Raw genomic sequence first — 19,206 nt, 5'->3', positions numbered from 1 at the left:
GTTATATTAGGAAATGCACTAGTCAAAATATAAATTTTGTACAAAATAAACATTTTTTGCTTTAGTCTCACACATAAGTTAAAGTTTTAAAATATCAATTACCATCTATTTTCAACACCCTGCAATATGACATTCCTTTGTTCTTCCTCATGCAAAAGCATTTTTTAATTTGTGCATTTAGTCACTATCATTGTATACTCTACGCATTCCTAGATTACAGCATGTCTGTCTTTATTGTCTGTCTTTCCTTCTGGTTTCATGTGTGCCCCCAGCCTTCCTCCCTCTATCATTCTCACATTCAGCTCCTTTCAGTGTACTAACATTATTGTGCAACAGTTAGGTAGTATTGTGCTATCCATTCCTGAATTTTTATAATCAGTCGTGTTGCACAGTCTGTATCCCTTCAGCTCCAATTATCCAATATCTACCCTTCTTCTATCTCCTGATGGCCTCCTGTTCTTAATGGAAATTCTCCAAGTTCATTCATTAATGTTAGTTCATATCAGTGAGAGCACATAGTATTTGTCCTTTTATTTCTGGCTAATCTCACTCAGCATAATGTCCTTAAGGTCCATCCATGTTGTTACATGCTTCATGACTTTATTCTGTCTTACAGCTGCATAATAGTCCATTGTATGTATATACCACAGCTTGTTTAGCCACTCATTTGTTGATGGACATTTGAGCTGTTTCTATCTCTTGGCAATTGTAAATAATGCTGCTAAAACATTGGTGTGCAAATGTCCATTTGTGTCGTTGCCCTCATATCCTCTGAGTAGATTCCTAGCAATGGTATTGCCAGATTATATGGTAATTACATACTTAGCTTCCTGAGGAACCGCCAAACTGCCCTCCACAGTGGTTGTACCATTTTACATTCCCACCAACAGCGTGCCTCTTTCTCCATATCCTCTCCAGCACTTGTCATTTTCTGTTTTATTGATAATGGCCATTTTGGTGGGCATGAGATGTTATTTCATTGGGGTTTTGATTTGCATTTCCCTAATAGCCAGGGAAGTTGAGCATCTTTTCATGTGCCTTTTGGCCATTTGTATTTCTTCTTCTGAGTAGTGTGTGTTCATGTCTTTCGCCGGTTTTGTAATTGGGTTGTTTGTCTTTTTGTTGTTGAGGTAAAGAATGTCTTTATATATTCTGGATACTAGACCCTTATCTGATATATTGTTTCCAAATATTGTCTTCCATTGTATAGGGTGTGTTTTTACTTTCTTAGCAAAGTTCTTTGATGCACAAAAGTGTTCAGTTGTTTTCTTAACTTATTTTGTATTGTCAAACCAAAACAACATGCGAACATGAACATTCTTAACATACAAACATTCCGTGTATGGTGTACAATTAGTGGCTCACAATATCATCACATATTAGTATATTCATCACCATGATCGTTTCTTAGAATATTTGCATCACTCCAACAAAGAAAATGAAAAAAAAAAGAAAAAACTCACACATTCCATACCCCTTACCCCTCCCTCTCATTGATCACTAGTATTTCCATTTACACAATAGACTTTGCCTTTGTTCCCCCTATTTTTTTCTGTCTTCCTTACCACTCCCTTTCATTGTTCACTAGTATTTCAATCTACTCAATTTATTTTAACATTTGTTCTCCCTATTATTTATTTTTAATCCATAACAAGTGTTTAATTTTGAGGAGTTCCCATTTATCTATTTCTTTCTCCAATGCTCATGCTTTGGGTGCAAGATCTAGGAACCTGCCTCTTATTATAAGTTTTGTAAGATATTTCCCTACATTTTTATCTAAAAGTTTTATGATCTTAGATCTAATGTTTAGGGCTTTGATCCATTTTGAGTTAATTTTTGTATAGTGTGTGAGATATGGATCCTCTTTCATTGTTTCGCATGTGGTAATCCAGTTCTCCAAGCACCATTTATTGAAGAGACTGTTCTGTCCCAGGTGAGTTGGCTTGACTGCCTTATCAAAGATTAATTGTCTTAGATGAGAGGGTCTATATCTGAACACTATTCAATTCCATTGGTCAGTACCATGCTGTTTTGCCCACTTTAGCTTTGTAATATGCCTTAACATCAGGTAGTATGAGACCTCTGACTTCATTTTTCTTTCTCAAGATGTTTTTAGCTATTCTGGGCACCCTGCCTGTGCTGGTTTGAAAAAGATATAGGTTCCCTAGAAAAGCTATGTTTTAATCCTAAGCCCATTTGTAAAGGCAGCCATTTCTTCTAATCCCTATTCAGTACTGTATGTTTGAAACTTTAATTAGATCATCTCCCTGGAGATGTGACTCAGTCAAGAGTGGTTGTTAAGATGGATTAGGTGGAGCTGTGTCTCCACCTATTCCAGGTGGGCCTTGATTAGCTTACTGGAATCCTATAAAAGAGGAAATAATGCAGGCCATGGTGGCTCAGCAGGCAGAGTTCTCATCTGCTATGCTAGAGACCCGGGTTCAACTCCCAGTGCTTGCCCAGGCAAAAAAGAGGAAACATTTTGGAGAAAGAAAGAGATTCTGAGAAAGCAGAACGACATAGCCACAAGAAACAGAGAGTCTACCAGTCAGCGACCTTTGGAGATGAAGAAGGAAGACCAGGAGAGAAAGCTAGTGGATGATGTTGTGTTCACCATGTGCCTTTCCAGATGAAAGAGAAACCCTGACTGTGTTCACCATGTGCCTCCTCACTTGAGAGAGAAACCCCGAACTTCACTGGCTTTCTTGAACCAAGATATTTTTCCTTGGATGCATTAGAATGGACATTTCTATAGACTTGTTTTAATTGGGACATTTTCTTGGCCTTAGAACTGTAAACTAGCAATTTATTAAATCCCCCTTTTTAAAAACCATTCCATTTATGGTATATTGCATTCTGGCCACTAGCAAACTAGAACACTTTGACTTCCAGATAAATTTGGTTATTGGTTTTTCTATTTCTGAAAAGTAAGTTTTTGGGATTTTAATTGGTATTGCATTGAATCTATAAATCAATTTATGTAGAATTGACATCTTAAATATATTTAGTCTTCCAATCCATGAACATGTATCCTGTTCTATTTATTTAGGTCTTCTGTGATTTCTTTTAGCAATTTTATGTAGTTTTCTTTGTATGGGTCTTTTGTATCCTTAGTTAAATTTATTCCTACACATTTTATTCTTTTGGTTGCAATTGTAAATGGAATTTTTTCTTGATTTCCCTCTCAGATGGCTCATTATTAGTGTATAGAAACTCTGCATATTTTTGAGTGTTGATCTTGTAATCTGCTACTTTGCTGTAGTCATTTATTAACTCTAGCAGTTTTGCTGTGGATTTTTCATGTTTTTTTTTTTTTGACATATAGTATCATATCATTTGCAAACAGTGAGAGTTTTACTTCTTCCTTTCCAATCTGGATGCCTTGTATTTCTTTTTCTTGTCTAATTACTCTGATTAGAACTTCCAACACAATGTTGAATAACAATGGTGATGGTAGACATGCTTATCTTGTTCCTGATCTTAGGGGGAGAGCTTTCAATTTTTCCCCTTTGAGGATGATGTTAGCTGTGGGTTTTTCATATATTCCCTTTATCATGTTGAGAAAGTTCCTTTCTATTCCTATCCTTTGAAGTGTTTTCAACAAGAAAGGATGTTGAATTTGTCAAATGCCTTTTCTGAATCAGTCGAGATGATCATGTGGTTCTTCTGCTTTGATTTGGTGTATTACATTAATGGATTTTCTTATGTTGCATCATCCTTGCATACCTGAAGTAAATTCTACTTGGTCATGGTATATAATTCTTTTAATGTATTGCTGGATTCGATTTGCAAGAATTTTGTTGAGGGTTTTTGCATCTATATTCATTAGAGAGATTGGCCTGTAATTTTCTTTTCTTGTTGTGTCTTTGTCTGGCTTTGGTATGAGGGTGATGTTGGCTTCATAGAATGAGTTAGGTAGCCTTCCCCCCTCTTCAAGTTTTTTTTTAAGAGTTTGAGCAGGATTGGTGCTAATTCTTTCTTGAATGTTTGATAGAATTTACATGTGAAGCCATCTGGTCCTGGACTTTTCTTTTTTGAGAGCTTCTTAATGACTGATTCATTGGACATTTCTATAGATTTGCTTTGATTGGGACATTTCCACAGCCTAAAAACTGTTAACTTGCAACTTATTAAATTCCCCCTTAAAAAAATCATTTCATTTTGGTATATTACATTCCAGCAGCTGGCAAACTGAAACATATGCATATACCACATTTTGTTAATCCGCTCCTCTGTTGATGGACACTTGGATTGTTTCCATCTTTTGGCAATTGTGAATAATGCTGCTATGAACATCGGTGTGCAAATGTATTCTGTTTGTGTCAGCGCTTTTAGCTCTTTTGGCTATATACCGAGTAGTGGTATTGCCGGGTCATAGGGCTACTTGATATTTAGTTTCTGAAGAACTACCAGCAGTATAACCTGCTACGTTGCTGAATTTGTTTATTAGCTCTTCCATAGTGGCTGTAACATTATACATTCCCATTAGCAATGCATAAGTGTCCCAATTTCTTCATATCCTCTCCAACATTTGTAGTTTCCTGTTTGCTTAATGGCAGCCATTCTTATAGGTGTGAGGTGGTACTTCATTGTAGTCTTGATCAGCATTTCCCTTATAGCTAATGATAATGAGCTTTGATTCATATGCTTTTGAACTATCTGTATTTGCTCTTCAGAAAAATATGTATTCCTATATTTAGCCCATTTTATAATTGAGTTGCTTGTTCTTTTATTGTTGAGTTGTATGATTTCTTTATGTATATAGAATATCAAACCTTTATGCAATGTGTGATTTCCAAATGTTTTATCCCATTGATTTGGCTGCCTCTTTACTTTTTGGCAAAGTCTTTTGATGCACAAAAGCATTTGATTTTGAGGAGTTTCCATTTATCTATTTTTTTTGGTTTTGTTTGTGCTTTGGGTGTAAATTTAGGAAGCTCCCTACTATTACTAGGTCTTGAAGATGTTTCCCCACATTTTATTCTAGGAGCTTTATGGTACTGGTACTTATATTTAGGTATTTCATCCAATTTGAGTTAATTTTTTGTATACAGTGTAAGGTAAGGGTCCTCTTTCATTCTTTTGGCTATTGATATCCTGTTCTCCCATGCCCACTTATGGAAAAAACTATTTTTTTTCACAGTTCATTGAATTTGGGGGCCTTGTCAAAGATCAGTTTATTATAAATTTGGTGGTCTATTTCTGTATTCTTGATTTGATTCCCTTGGTCAATACCTCTATCTTTGTGCCAGTTCCGTGCTGTTTTGACCACTGTTGCTTTACAATAAGTTTTAAAATCAGGGAGTGTTGATCCTCCCACTTCATTCTCCTTTTTTTTAGGATACTTTTAGTCATCTGGGGTTCCTTTCTCTTCCAGATGAATTTGTTAACTAGCTTTTCCAAGTCTTCAAAGTAGGTTGTTGGAATTTTAATTGGTATTGGTTGAATCTGTAGATCAATTTGGGTAGAATTGACATCTTAACTATATTTAGCCTTCCTGCTAGGAATGTCTTTCCACCTGTTTAGACCTTTGACTTTGTTTAGCAATGTTATATAGTTTTCTGTGTACAAGTCCTTTACATCCCTAGTTAAGTTCATTCCTGGATACTTGATTCTTTTAGTTGCTATAATTCCTTAATTGACTCCTTGGTTCGTTTTTTTGCCTGCATATAGAAACATTGCTGATTTTTGTACATTAATTTTATAATCTGCTACTTTGCTGAATTTGTTTATTAGCTCAAGTAACTTTGTTGTAGCTTTCTCAGGATTTTCCGAGTATAGTATCATGTCATTTGCAAATAATGAAAGTTTTCTTTCTTTCTTTTCAGTTTGGATGCCTTTTATTTCTTTTTCTTGCTTTATTTCTCTAGCTAGAACTTTCTAGTACAATGTTGAATAATAGTGGTGATAGAGGGCATCCTTGTTTTTTTGCTCCTGATCTTAGGGAGATAGCTTTCAGTCTCTCATCATTGAGTATGATGCTGGGTGTGGATTTTTCATATATGCCCTTTATTATATTGAGGAAGTTATCTTTAATTCCTACCTTCTGAAGTGTTTTTATCAGAAAGGGTGTTGAATTTTACTGAATGCTTTTTCAGCATCAGTTGAGATGATCATATGCTTTTCCCCTTATCATTTGTTAATGTGCTTGTTACATTAACTACTTTTCTTGTGTTAAGCCATTCTTTCATACCTGGTATAAACCCCACTTGATTATGACGTATTATTCTTTTAATGTGCTGTTGGATTCAATTTGCTAATATTTTATTGAGAATTTTTGTATCTGTTTTCATTAGGGAGCTTGGTCTGTAATTTTCCTTTCTTGTATTATCTTTACCCAGTTTGGTATTAAAGTGATGTTAACTTCATAAAATCAGTTAGGTAGTGTTCCCTTTTCCTCAAATTTTGGGAAAAGTTTGAGCAGGATAGGTGCTAGTTTTTTTTTTGGAATGTTTCATAAAATTCCTCTGTGAAGCCATCTGGCCTTGGCCTTTTCTTAGTAGGAAGATTTTTGATGACTAATTGAAACTCTTTAATTGTGATTAGTTTGTTGAGATCTTCTGTTTTTTCTTCAGTCAGTGTAGCTTGTTTGTGTGTTTCTAGGAATTTGTCCATTTCATCTAAGTTGTCTAGTTTGTTGGCATATAGTTATTCATAGTATCCTTTTAAGATTTTAAAAAAGTTTCTTCAGGGTCTATGGTAATGATCCCCCTCTCATTTCTGATTTTGTTTATTTGCATAGTCTCTCTTTTTTTCCTTTGTCAGCCTTGTTAGGGGTCCATCGGTTTTATTGATTTTCTCAAGGAACCAACTTTTGGTTTTATTGATTCTTTCTAACTCTACTTTAATCTTTCTTATTTCTCTTCTTCTATTTGCTTTGGGATTAGTTTGCTGTTCTTTCTCAAGTTCCTCTAGGTGAGCAGTTAAGTCTTTGATATTTGCTTTCTTCTTTTTTAATATAAGCATTTAGGGTGATAAATTTCCCTCCCAGCACAGCCTTTGCAGCATCCCATAAGTTCTGATACATTGTATTCTCATTTTCATTCATCTCCAGATAGCTACTCATTTCTCTAGCAATTTCTTCTTTGACCCACGCATTGTTTGAGAGTGTATTACTTAATCTCCATATATTTGTGAAAGTTCTCATTCTTTGGTGGTTATTGATTTTCAGCTTTATTACATTGTGATCAGAGAAAGTGCTTTGAATAATTTCAATGTTTTTAAATTTATAAAGATCTGTTTTGTGCCCAAGCATATGATCTATCCGGGAAAATATTCCATCAGCACTAGAGAAGAATGTTTATCCTGGTGTTTTGGTGTTTAATGACCTCTATGTCTGTTAGGTCTAATTCATTTATCAAATTGTTTAAGTTCTCTCTTTCCTTGTTGATCCTCTATCTGGTTTTTCTGTCTATAGAGGTGAATAGTAAATTGATGTTTCCTACTATTATTGCTGAAACATCTATCACTCCATTCAGTTTTGCCAATGTCTGTTTCATGTACTTTGGAGCTCCTTTGTTGGGAGCATAGACATTTATGGTTGTTATTTGTTCTTGGTAATTTATCTTTTTTACTAATATATGTAGTGCCCCTTCTTTGTTTCTGATGATGTATTTTCCTTTAAAGTCTATTTTGTCTGATACTAGTATAGCTACTCTTGCTTTCTTTTGGTTACACCTTGAGTGAAATATCTTCTTCCATCCTTTCACTTTCAATCCATTTGTATCCTTGGGTCTAAAATGAGTCTCTTGTGAGCAACATATAGCTGGATTATATTTCTTAATACATTCTGCCAATCTGTATCTTTTCATTGTTAAGTTTAGTCCATTGACATTCAAAGTTATTATTGAAAAGGTATTTCTTAAATCCACCATCTTATTCTTTGGATTTTATTAGTCAGATCTATACATTCCTTTTCCTCTCTCTCTTTTTATTCTTGAAGTTACCCTTTCTTGTACTCCTCAGTTCTGTGCCCTCTTCCAGACCTCCCTCTCCTGTCTTTTATTTTCAGCTTACAGAACTTCCTTTAGTATTTCTTGTAGGGCCATTCTCTTGTTGAAAAATTCTTTCAGCCTTTGTGAAAATTTTAATCTCTTTCAGTTTTAAAGGGCAATTTGGCTGGATAAAGAATTCTTTGGTGGAAGTCTTTCTCTTTCAGGATCTTAAATATATCATACCACTGACTTCCCCCCTCCATAGTGCCAGTTGACTAGTCTGAACACAGTCTTTTGTGGTTTCCCTTGTATGCAGTAGATTGTTTTTCTCTGGCCAGTTTCAGGATTTTCTGCTTTTCTTCAACATTTTACAGACTGATTAGTATGTGTTTTGGGTTTGGCCTATTTGGATTTATTTTACTTGGAGTTTGTTGGGCTTCTTTGATTTGCATATTTATGTCTTTTATAAAGTTTGGGAAGTTTTTCCCCATTATGTCCTCCACTAATCTTTCTAGCCCTTTACTTTTCTCTTCTCCTTCTGGGACACTGATGATTCTTATATCTGTATGCTTTGTTTTGTTCATTATTTCCCTGAAATCCAGGTCAAAATTTTCTGTTCTTTTTGTCATTTGCTCTTTTGTGTGCTCAAAATCAGTTGTCCTGTCCACGAGTTCTCTTATTCCTTCTTCTACCTCTTCAAATCTGCTGTTGTGTGTCTCTAGTATATTTTTATTTGATCTACAGCATCTTTAATCTCTGTGATATCTGCTATTTTTCTATTTAGTATTTCAAATTTCACTTTATGCTCTTCTAGTGTCTATTTTTATATCCTTTATGTCATTAGCCATCCCACTGATCTTATTTATGTAAAGTTATATGAACATCTTTTTTTTTTTTTTTAAGAGAGAGGGAGGAAGGGAAGGAAAGACAGAGAGAAGGAAAGAAGGATGGAAGGAAGGAAGGAAGAAAGGGAAACATCTTTAAACATTTTCTTGTTTTATTGTATTTTGTTTGTTTGTTTGTTTTTTACATGGGCTGGGGCCGGGAATCGAACCGAGGTCCTCCGGCATGGCAGGCAAGCACTTTGCCCGCTGAGCCCCCGCGGCCCGCCCAATATATGAACATCTTTGATTACATGTCCCTAAGTCTTTGTCTGTTCTGGTGTTTTATTGGGTCATTAGGCTCGACTGTATCCATCTGTGTCTTCATATAGTTAGTGATCTTCTTTTATCTTTGTGGCGTGTAAATATCTTGATAAGATTCCTTTGGAAGTTGATTTTCTTCAGTAGTCTAAAGCTTTGTATTTGTGGGATGGTTGTGGAGCAGGATGTGGGGCGTGGGGAGGGACACAACAGTGTGGTGATGGGTTGCAGTGCAGGCATATGCATGAGTTAGGGATGCTATGCTGCTGCCTGTGACTGTGGGGTGCAGGTTGCGGGTTGTGGAGATGTAGTGTGGGGGGCGTGGGGTCAAGATGCAGCTCAGGCAGGCCTTGGAGTGCAGGAGCAGGTCGCAGTGTGGGGTACACAGAGGCATGATAGGAGGTGGGTCGGGGGCTGAGCAGATGTGCTGGAGGCTGGTATGTGGGCAGGATGTGGGTGGGCGCATGGAGCATGTGGGTCATGGGTATCAGGGTGTGGAGTACAGGGCACATGTGTGTGCAGGGGTAGGGGTCCAGGGGGGCCGGGATGTGGATGTGCAAGTGAGCAGGGGTGGAGCACAGGTCACGAAGGTTGCAGCAAGTGTGTCAGGGATGAGTGATATCAGGTGGGCGGGGCCCTGGCGTGGGTGCACAGGTGCAGCAGTGGGCTGGGGCAGGGGTGTACATGTGTGCCAGGTGGGGGCTATGTGTCAGAGAATGCACAAGAGCACCTGCCCGCTTTGGGAGAAGGGCGCTTATGCTGGGCGGTGAGGCAAGATTGTGTGTGTGTGGGGGGGCAGGGTGGGGTGGGGCGCAGGGGTCAAGAGATTAGTGCACGCAAACGTGGGTGCCTGGTGGGGAGGATGTGGCTGTGCACCTGTGTGGTTTTTGGGAGGCAGGGCACTGGTGTGCCAGTGTGCAGAGCTCAGAGGCAGTGGGGCAGGATTGCGTCTGCATGGGCTGGGGGTGGGTGTACCCGGGATGCACAGGTCAGTGCTTGCCAGAGCTTAAGGGCATAGCATGAGTTGGTGTGGACACGTGTCTGGGTCTGGGGGTTCTGGATGCTAAAGTGCATGTGTGCTGAACATAAGGGTGGTGGGGCAGCGTTGAGCACCTGTGTGGGCTGGGTGCAGGTGAAGCCTGGGTATGAAGGTGAGTGCCTGCAGCCTGCATGCGCGGGTGACTGCCTGCAGTGACAGAAAGGGGGAGGTAGGGGTCAAGGGCTGGACATGGGTGCTCGGGTCTCCAGTTCGGTCGGGTGTGAGACTGTGTGCTTCTGCGGAAGAAGTGGATTGGGCTGGGACAGTCTTTTGCACATGTGTGGGTCAGGGGTTTGCAGCAGGGATGCGTGGTGAGTGGGGTCCGGAGAGGGGGTTGCTTGGAGTGTGTTGGGGGTGAGGGTGACAAGGTTCAGGTGCTGGAGTGTGGGAAGAATTGTGGGGCAGGAAGATGTATGATTTTTTAAGTATGCTGTTGAATTCGATTTGCTAGTATTTTGTTGAGAATTTTTGCATTTATGTTCATTAGGGAGATGAACATTACCTTTCTTATAGCATTTTTACCCAGTTTTGGTATTAGAATGATGTTAGCTTCATAAGATGGGTTATATAGTGTTCCTTTTTCCTCAATTTTTTGAAAGGGTTTGAGCAGAATTGGTGTTAGTTCTTTTTGGAATGTTTGATAAAATTCCCCTGTGAAGCTGTCTAGCCCTGGGCCTTCCTTATTCAGAAGATTTAAAAAAAAAATTTTTATTTTATTTTATTTTTTTAAATACCAAAAAAAACACCAAACAAACACAAACATTCCTATTTTGATCATTCCATTCTATATACATAATTAGTAATTCACAATATCATCCCATAGTTGCATATTCATCATCATGATCATTTCTTGGAACATTTGCATCTATTCAGAAAAAAGAAATAAAATGAAAACAGAAAAAAAAATTTATACACACCACACCCCTTACCCCTCCCTTTCATTGATCACTAGCATTTCACCCTAAATTTATTTTAACATTTGTTCCCCCTATTATTTATTTTTATTCCATATATTCTACTCGTCTCTTGACAAAGTAGATCAAAGGAGCATCAGACACAAGGTTTTCACAATCACACAGTCACGTTGTGAAAGCTGTATCATTATACACTCATCATCAAGAAACATGGCTACTGGAACACAGCTCTACATTTTCAGGCAGTTCCCTCCAGCCTCTCTGTTACACCTTAACTAAAAAGGTGCTATCTATTTAATGCGTAAGAATAACCTCCAGGATGACCTCTCTACTCTGTCTGGAATCTCTCAGCCATTGACACTTTGTCCTTTAAGCATGGCAGTCTTTGCAAAGTGCTCAGCTCCCCCATCAGGCATATCATCTCGATCCACAGATGTCAGGACAAAGTAATCCAGACCCCACTCTGCAGTTACCTTTGCAGTATTGTAGGACTCATTGGCATCCAGTGGAGGTGGATTTCTTGTAGTTTTAACAGAACAAAATCTACAACCTCTTGTACATGTTTGTCTCCCATCAACATTATTGTGGCTTTGGCTGTGGCATATCTCCACCTCCCCAACACTCTGTTCTAGTTTGCTAGCTGCCGGAATGCAACACACCAGAGATGGATTTGACTTTTAATAAAAGGGGATTTATTTTGTTAGCTCTTCAGAGGAAAAGCAGCTTTCAACTGAGGTTCTTTCTTACGTGGGAAGGTACAGGGTGATCTCTGCTGGCCTTCTCTCCAGGCCTCTGGGTTCCAACAGCTTTCCCCGGGGTGATTCCTTTCTGCATCCCTAAAGGCCTGGGCTGAGCTGCGAGTGCTGAGATGAGGTATGCTGAGCTGCTTGGGCTGTGCTACATTGAGCTCTCTCATTTAAGCACCAGTCAGTTAAGTCAAACATCATTAGTTGCAGCAGGCATGCCTCCTGGCCAACTGCAGATATAATCAGCAACAGATGAGGTTCATGTACCATTGGCTCATGTTCACAGCAACAGAACTAGGTGCCTTCACTTGGCCAAGTTGACAAATGAATCTACCACACTCTCTAGTATTGAGACATTGAGCTTCCTCACATACTGTATGAAGATTTAAAGTTCTCAATGTATTTTTCAGTTTACTGTAATTTTTCCCCATGGGAATCTCTGTCTTTAACCATGGAGGTAGTCTTAACTTTTCTCCTTTCTGGCATTTATAGTTTCCTTTATATTCAACCCAGGTGTTCTTGTCTGTAAGATCACCAGAAAGAAAATCTTGAAGGTCTGGTCCATTCTGTAAAAATTCCTTTTTTTCTTCTGACATGGAACTCAATGCTTGGACTGGACTGCATAAATACTTTCCAAATATTCAGGGCCCTAGTGTGCGGGTGGTCCCTCTGCAACATAGAGACATCTTCTCTTTGGATCTAGCAGAGTGGAGGGCCAGTTTCAGTCTTCAACTTTTTACTCATTCTTGTTTTTAAAATAGGCTTTTAGGGCAATACATTTCCTTCTCAGCACTGCCTTTGCTGCATCCTGTAAGTTCTGATATTGTTGTATTCTCATAACCATTCATCTCCAGATATTTACTGATATCTCTAGAAATTTCTTTTTTTGATCCATTGATTATTGTTTAATCTCCATGTATTCATGAAAGTTCTGGTTATTTGGTTATTATCAATTTCCAGCTTCATTCCACTGTGGTCAGAGAAAGTTCTTGGGATAATTTCAATTTTATTAAATTTATAAAGACCTGTTTTGTGTCCCAGCATATGATCTATCCTGGAGAACATTCCATGAGCACTAGAGATGAATATAAATCCTGTGTTTTGAGGTGTAACATATATATATATGTCTGCTAGGTCTGATTCATTTATTGCATTGTTTAAGTTCTCTATTTCCTTGTTGATCCTCTGTCTGATTGTTCTATCTATAGTGGAGGGTGTGTATTGAAGTCTCCCACTATTATTATTGAAAATTCTAAAATTCCCTTCAGTTTTGCTAATGGTGCTTCTGGTACTTTGGAGCCCTTGATTGGGAGCGTAAGCATTTGTGATTGTTGTTTCTTTTTGGTGAATTTTCCCTTTTATTACTATGTAGTGCTCTTCTTTGCCTCTTATAGCATCTTTACATTTAAAGTCTATTTTATCTGATACTGATATAGCTACTCCTGCTTTCTTTCTCTTTCTTCTTTTTAATATTTCTATTGTAAACCTTAACAAAAAACATACAAGCATTCTTCACATGGTGTGCAATCAATGGCTCACAATATCATCACATAGTTGTGTATTCATCACCATGATCTTTTTTTTTTTAACATTTGTATCTCCCTAGCAAAAGAAGTAAAAAAGAAAAACTCATACATATCATACCCCTTACACCTCCTCTCATTGACCACTAGTATTTCAATCTACTCAATTTATTTGAACTTCGTTCCCCCTTTTATTTATTTTTTTATCCATATTTTAACTCATCTGTCCATACTGTAGAAAAAAGAGCATCAGACACAGTTTTCACAATCATATAGTCACATTGTATCATTATACAATCATCTTCAAGAAACATGGGTATTGGAATACAGCTCTACAGTTTCAAGTACTTCCTTCTAGCCACTCTAATACACCGTAAACTAAAAATGGAATATCTATATAATGTTTAAGAATAACCTCCAGAATAACCTTTTGATTCTGTTTGAAATCTCTCAGCCACTGACATTTTATGTTGTCTCATTTCTCTCTTCCCCATTTTTGGTCAACAAGATTTCCTCAACCCCTTGATGCTGAGTCCCAGCTCATCCCAGGATTTCTATCCCATGTTGCCAGGGAGGTTTACACCCCTGGAAGTCATGTCCTATATGGAGGGGGAAGGGCAGTGAGTTCGCTTCCCTTGTCAGCTTAGAGAGAAAGAGGCCACATCTGAGCAACGAAAGAGGTCCTCTGGGGATGACTCTTAGGCCTAATTTTAAGTAGACTCAGCCTATCTTTTGTCCTGCTTTCTTTTGGTTACAGATTATATAGAACATCTTTTTCATTCTTTCACTTTCAATCTAATTGTGTCCTTGGGTCTAAGATGCATCTCTTGTAAACATCATATAGATGGATCATATTTTTAAATCCATTCTACCGATCTGCATCTTTTAATTGGGGAGTTTAGACCATTAATGTTCAAATTTATTACTGTAAAAGCAGTTCTTTTTTTAAATTTTTTTTTATAAATTCATTTAATCTTTTTTTTTTTTTTTTTTTTGCATGGGCAGGCACTGGGTATCGAACCCAGGTCTCCAGCATGGCGGGCAAGAACTCTGCCTGCTGAGCCACTGTGGCCACCCTCGTAAAAGCAGTTCTTGAATCTACCATCTTATCCTTTACTTTTTATTTGCCAGATGTATGTATTCTTTTTTTCTCTCTCTCTCTTTCTTTATCCTTTAAATTACCCTTACTGGTATTCTTCAGTTCCATGCCCTCCTCCAGACCTCGCTGTCCTGTCTTTTTTTTTAATTCAACTGAGAGACCTCCCTTTAGTATTTCTTGTAGGGTAAGCCTCTTGTTGACTAGTTCTCTCAGTCTTTGTGTATCTTTGAAGATTTTAATCACTTCCTCTCTTTTGAAGGACGACTTGGCTGTATATAAGATTCTTGGCTGGAGCCTTTCTCTTTCAGGATATCAAAAATATGATACCACTGCCTCTTGCCTCCATTGTGCTTGTTGAGTTTTCTAAACTCAGTCTTGGGTGGTTTCCCTTGTATGTAGTAGATTAATTTTCTCATGCTGCTTACAGACCTTTCTACTTCGCTTCAACATTTGACAGTCTGATTAGTATGTGTCTTAGAGTATGCCTATTTGGATTTATTCTATTTGGGGTTTGTTGAAACTCCTTGATTTTCATATTTATGTCTTTCATAAGGTTTTAGAAGTTCCCCCCTTTATCTCTTCAACTAATCTCCTCAATCCTTTATTCTTCTCCTTCTAGAGATCCAGTTCCATTTTTTCCATCTTTTTTTTTTTGCCATTTGTTCTTTTGTGTGCTCTAGTTCAATTATTCTGTTTTCTAGCCCGCTGATTCTTCCTTCTGCTTCATTGAATCTGCTATCATCTGTCTCTACTTTATTTCTAATTTGATCTACAGATCTTTCATCCCTGTAAGATCTATTTTTATATTTAATCTTTTGAATTCTTCTTTATGCTGTTCTAGTGTCTGCTTGATATCCTTTATTTCTTTATAAATATCCTTGTATAGTTGTTCCATATTCTATGTCCCCTGTGGTGTTTTCATTTGGTCAGTTAGCTGAGTTATTTTTGCCTCTATCATCATGTGCTTTGTGATTTTCTGTTGTGTTCAGGGCATTTGATTATTAAGGTTATTTTGCAAGTTAATTTCCTTCACTCATCTAAAGTTTTGCATTTACTTAGGTTTGCGTTGAATGTCCCCTTTTGCACTTGGCTTGTCAGTAATTCCCCACCAAACAAGGCAGATTTCATGTAGGGGGTGCAGTTCTACTTGACAGTCTATTAAAAACGCTAGGCAGTGATGCACAGATAGTTCAGTGGCAGAATGCCCACCTACCATGCAGGAGATCTGGGTTTGACTCCCAGACCATGTACCCAAAGGAAAAAAAATACCTTTCCTTCTGAAATTGGGGCAATAATAGGCCCCAGTTTCAGAAGGAGATACCCCAAGATCACTATATGCGGTGCGTGGTGGGCAACTAATCCCAATACGGGTGCAGCTTTTTCTGTCAGGTGGCTAGGCATGCCTTTGGGCTCTCCACAGGTGTTGCTGGCTGCTGAGCTGTGTGGGGATATCTCCTCAGCTAGTTGTTGGGGCAGGCTGGAGCAGAGTGATGGTCCACTCCCTCAGATCTTCACTTCCCTGTACAACACTGTCTGCCCCCCAGTGGGTTTGTGGCCCTTTAGACTTACCCTGCTCTCTCTATCCAAATTTCCATACATCTTTCTCATCCAGGACATTCCTATGAAATCCTGAAGACCCTCTTCAATCACATATGTCCCATGACTGCTGTCCTGGTAATTTTTTCTGTCCTCCCTCTTGTTCCATGGAGCTTGGGCAAACCCAGCCTATCCTACTCCACCATATTCTCCTCTCTGTTCTTTACCTGAAATTACTGTTTCCCAGAAATTGGCATGGATTCAAGCTCTCCCTTTCCTTTCCTTTCCTGTCTGTGAGAGCTGGACAGTGAACATCAAAGCTTTCAAGAACTCAGCAGACCATCCAATCCAACCACTGTTTGAGCTCATAAAGGTGAAAGCCAAGGCCTTGAGAAGTGAAGTTGTTGGGCCAAGATGGGGTTGCTTAGTGTGAGGGCCATGACTTGGATCCATATTTTCTGACACATAGTCCAGAATTCTTTCCATACATCTTGACCCTCACTCTACTCAGTGTCCTTATAGGGGATGGATCACAAGCTTCCCAATAAGTTTTATTTCTTGTTCTCATAGCCTGGGGAAGAAGATCTACCTTTGGATTCCAACAGCATGATTGTGCCCAGTAACACGGACTACCTGGACACATGGGAGGTGAGTTCAGCCACCCATCTGGCATCTTCCTGCATCCCAGATGATGAAGTATGAATGGGAAATTAGAAGAGCTTGAGCTTCTGGCATTCAAACTCACTAGGTTTATCTGCTTAAGACACACACAGGGTTTATGGTATGAATTAGGAGTGAACAATTGGTTCTTGGTTGAGTTGCTCAGAGACTCTTGTTAGCTTTAGTTTTGTTTGGTTTTCTCTCTGAGATTTATTTTTGGGATAATTAATTCAGATTTCCCTTTTTCCTTTTCTCAACCATTTATTTAGTTTTTTTTTATTAAAACATGCCACAGCATTATTACAGAAGAGGGAAATCCAGAAAAACATAACAAAGAAAATAAAAACAATCTATTCTTCTTTGTCCCAGTGGTAACCACTATTAACATTTTGTAGTTTTCTTTTAGTTCTTTTTAAAACATGTTAGAATGATAATTTTGGAAGCCTGGCAACATTCAGATTCAGGAGATGAGAAAAGTGTGGAGGTCGGGTCACCAAGTTAAAAGCCTACTGCCAGGGTTCAGAGTCCAGAGGAGATGATTGGTTTGAGAGACTTGTGGGAGTAGAACTGATAAATGGGTGTGGAATGAAGACTGGGAAGATCCACAGATGACTCATGCTTCTAGCGTGGATCACTGAGTGCATATCATCTTCCTAACCAACCTGGGGAGTTAGACAAGGGGCGAGTTGGTGGCATTGAAAGAAAGTGAGCTCAAATTTGAGCTTTCTGAGTTTCCAGCTTAGGTTGAATTCAGGAGATAAGATCCTGGAGCCCTTAGTATGGAATGGATTAGGGATAGCCATGGGAATGTGTATGATCATCTAGGGTGAGTGAGAAGAGAAAGGGGAAGTGCCAGACAAGGAGGGAATACCTGGGCTAGGCATCCTCCTTCTAGATCTCTATGTTTAAGAAGATTATAATCTAGGTGGAAAGAAAGGTGAGCAAATAAAATTAACCATGTATCTATTTGCCAAGCATGATAATTAAAATAATAATACCTAAAATGTGTTGAGCATTTGCTAGATTTCATTCCTTTGCTAAATGCTTCATGTGCAATATTTCACATAACCCTTAAAGTGACCCCATGGTGTAGACAGTGTTCCCCTCATTCTGAACATGAAGAAATACCTAAGGTTCAATAGGGTCATCTAACTTGCTCAAGGTCTCCCAGCTATTAAGTAATGGAACTGGAAGTAAACCTTGAGTGCAGAAATACTTTGAACAATCAAGCAAAATAAAAAAAATTTGATGGAGCTAGTTTTAGAAAACTGCAAAGGAGGTGAGGAATATGGATTATAAGAGCAATAGGCAGAACCTACACAATAGAAATAATCCGCTGTTCTCTTTGAGGGCATGGAGGACCTGGTGACCACTGGGCTGGTGAAAGCCATCGGGGTGTCAAACTTCAACAAGCAGCAGGTCGAGAGACTTTTGAACAAGCCTAACTTGAGATTCAAGCCAATAACTAACCAGGTGAACTTGAAAACAATGTGAAAATGTTTAATGGATGTGGTTGGCTTTTCAGCCATTAACTCCATATGGCTTTACTGGAAATGAGAGAAAGAGGGAAGCATGACATATGTATTTTTCTCCACTGGCTGTCAAAAATTGTAACTTAGGGTAACAGGCAAATGATGGTAAGTAGGCAAGAGAACTTTTTTTTTAAATATTGTGTCTGTTTGGGGGTTGATATTGGAAGGGAAGGATTGAGCTGGAATTTGGATTTCCACTTGCAGTTATGGGGTGAATTACTATATCCATTCACACATGGTGAAGGGTCCTGGCAGACCTCTCATTAATGATGAAGTTTCCTGTGAAACTCCATCTGTATTAACTAGGGTTCTCTCAAGAAACAGAATCAGAAGGAGAGAAATAAAATTTATAAAAATGTCTCACATAATTATGGGAATGTAGAGTCCAAGGTCTGTAGGGAAGGCCACAAGCTGGTAACTCTGATGCAGGTCATCAACGAATTCTCAAGAGAGGCTGGCTGGCAACTGTGGGAATATAAAGAGTCCAAGGTCTGTAGGGCAGGCTGCAAGCTGGTAACTCCAATGAAGTTCCTCAATGAACTCTCAGGAGAAGCTGGCTGGACAACCATGGGAATGGAAGAGTCCAAAATCTGTAGGGCAGGATATAAAGTTGATGAATTCAGTGAAGGGTCTGGACAAACTCCAAAAGAGAGACTCACTGGCTGAAGCAGGAAAAGTCAGTGCCTTTTCTGAATCCTCCTTAAAGGCCTTCCAGTGGTTAGATTAAGCACCACTCATTGCAGAAGACCCTCCCCTTAGCTGATTACAAATGCAGCCAGTTGCGGATGCAATCAACGTAATCATGATTTAAGTCCATGAAATGTCCTCATAGCAACAGACAGGCCAGTGCTTGCCTGATCAGATAACTGGGTACTACAACCTGGCCAAGTTGACACATGAACCTGACCATGAGAGTTCACCCCTTGTCAACTTGGCAGCTATACATATCACCTTAAACCATACTTAATCTCTAAATAGAAAACAATAGCAGACACATATTTTCCTCACCTAACAATAGTCAACTGTCCCATGTACAACTGGAAATGCATTAAATTTCCCCAGAATAGGGTACAAGTCCTAC

General features: G+C 38.7%; 1 protein-coding gene and 1 pseudogene across 1 annotated transcript in view; one reads left to right on the top strand and one right to left on the bottom strand.

The window, feature by feature from the left end:
- The window catches only part of AKR1E2 (aldo-keto reductase family 1 member E2), a 59,783-nt gene that overhangs the window by 23,894 nt on the left and 16,683 nt on the right, over positions 1-19,206 (top strand). The window contains exons 4-5 of the mRNA XM_077167886.1: positions 16,504-16,581; positions 17,944-18,066. Coding sequence (XP_077024001.1) covers positions 16,504-16,581; positions 17,944-18,066 — 201 coding nt within the window. The remainder of the gene's footprint in view (positions 1-16,503; positions 16,582-17,943; positions 18,067-19,206) is intronic.
- Positions 11,377-12,461, bottom strand: LOC143689724 (lipoyl synthase, mitochondrial pseudogene; annotated as a pseudogene).

This window comes from Tamandua tetradactyla, chromosome 7 (assembly GCF_023851605.1).
Source record: "Tamandua tetradactyla isolate mTamTet1 chromosome 7, mTamTet1.pri, whole genome shotgun sequence".
Classification (NCBI taxonomy): Eukaryota; Metazoa; Chordata; class Mammalia; order Pilosa; family Myrmecophagidae; genus Tamandua; species Tamandua tetradactyla.
The sequence above is the reverse complement of the archived record's forward strand: the minus strand, read 5'-3'. Positions and strand labels throughout refer to the sequence as shown.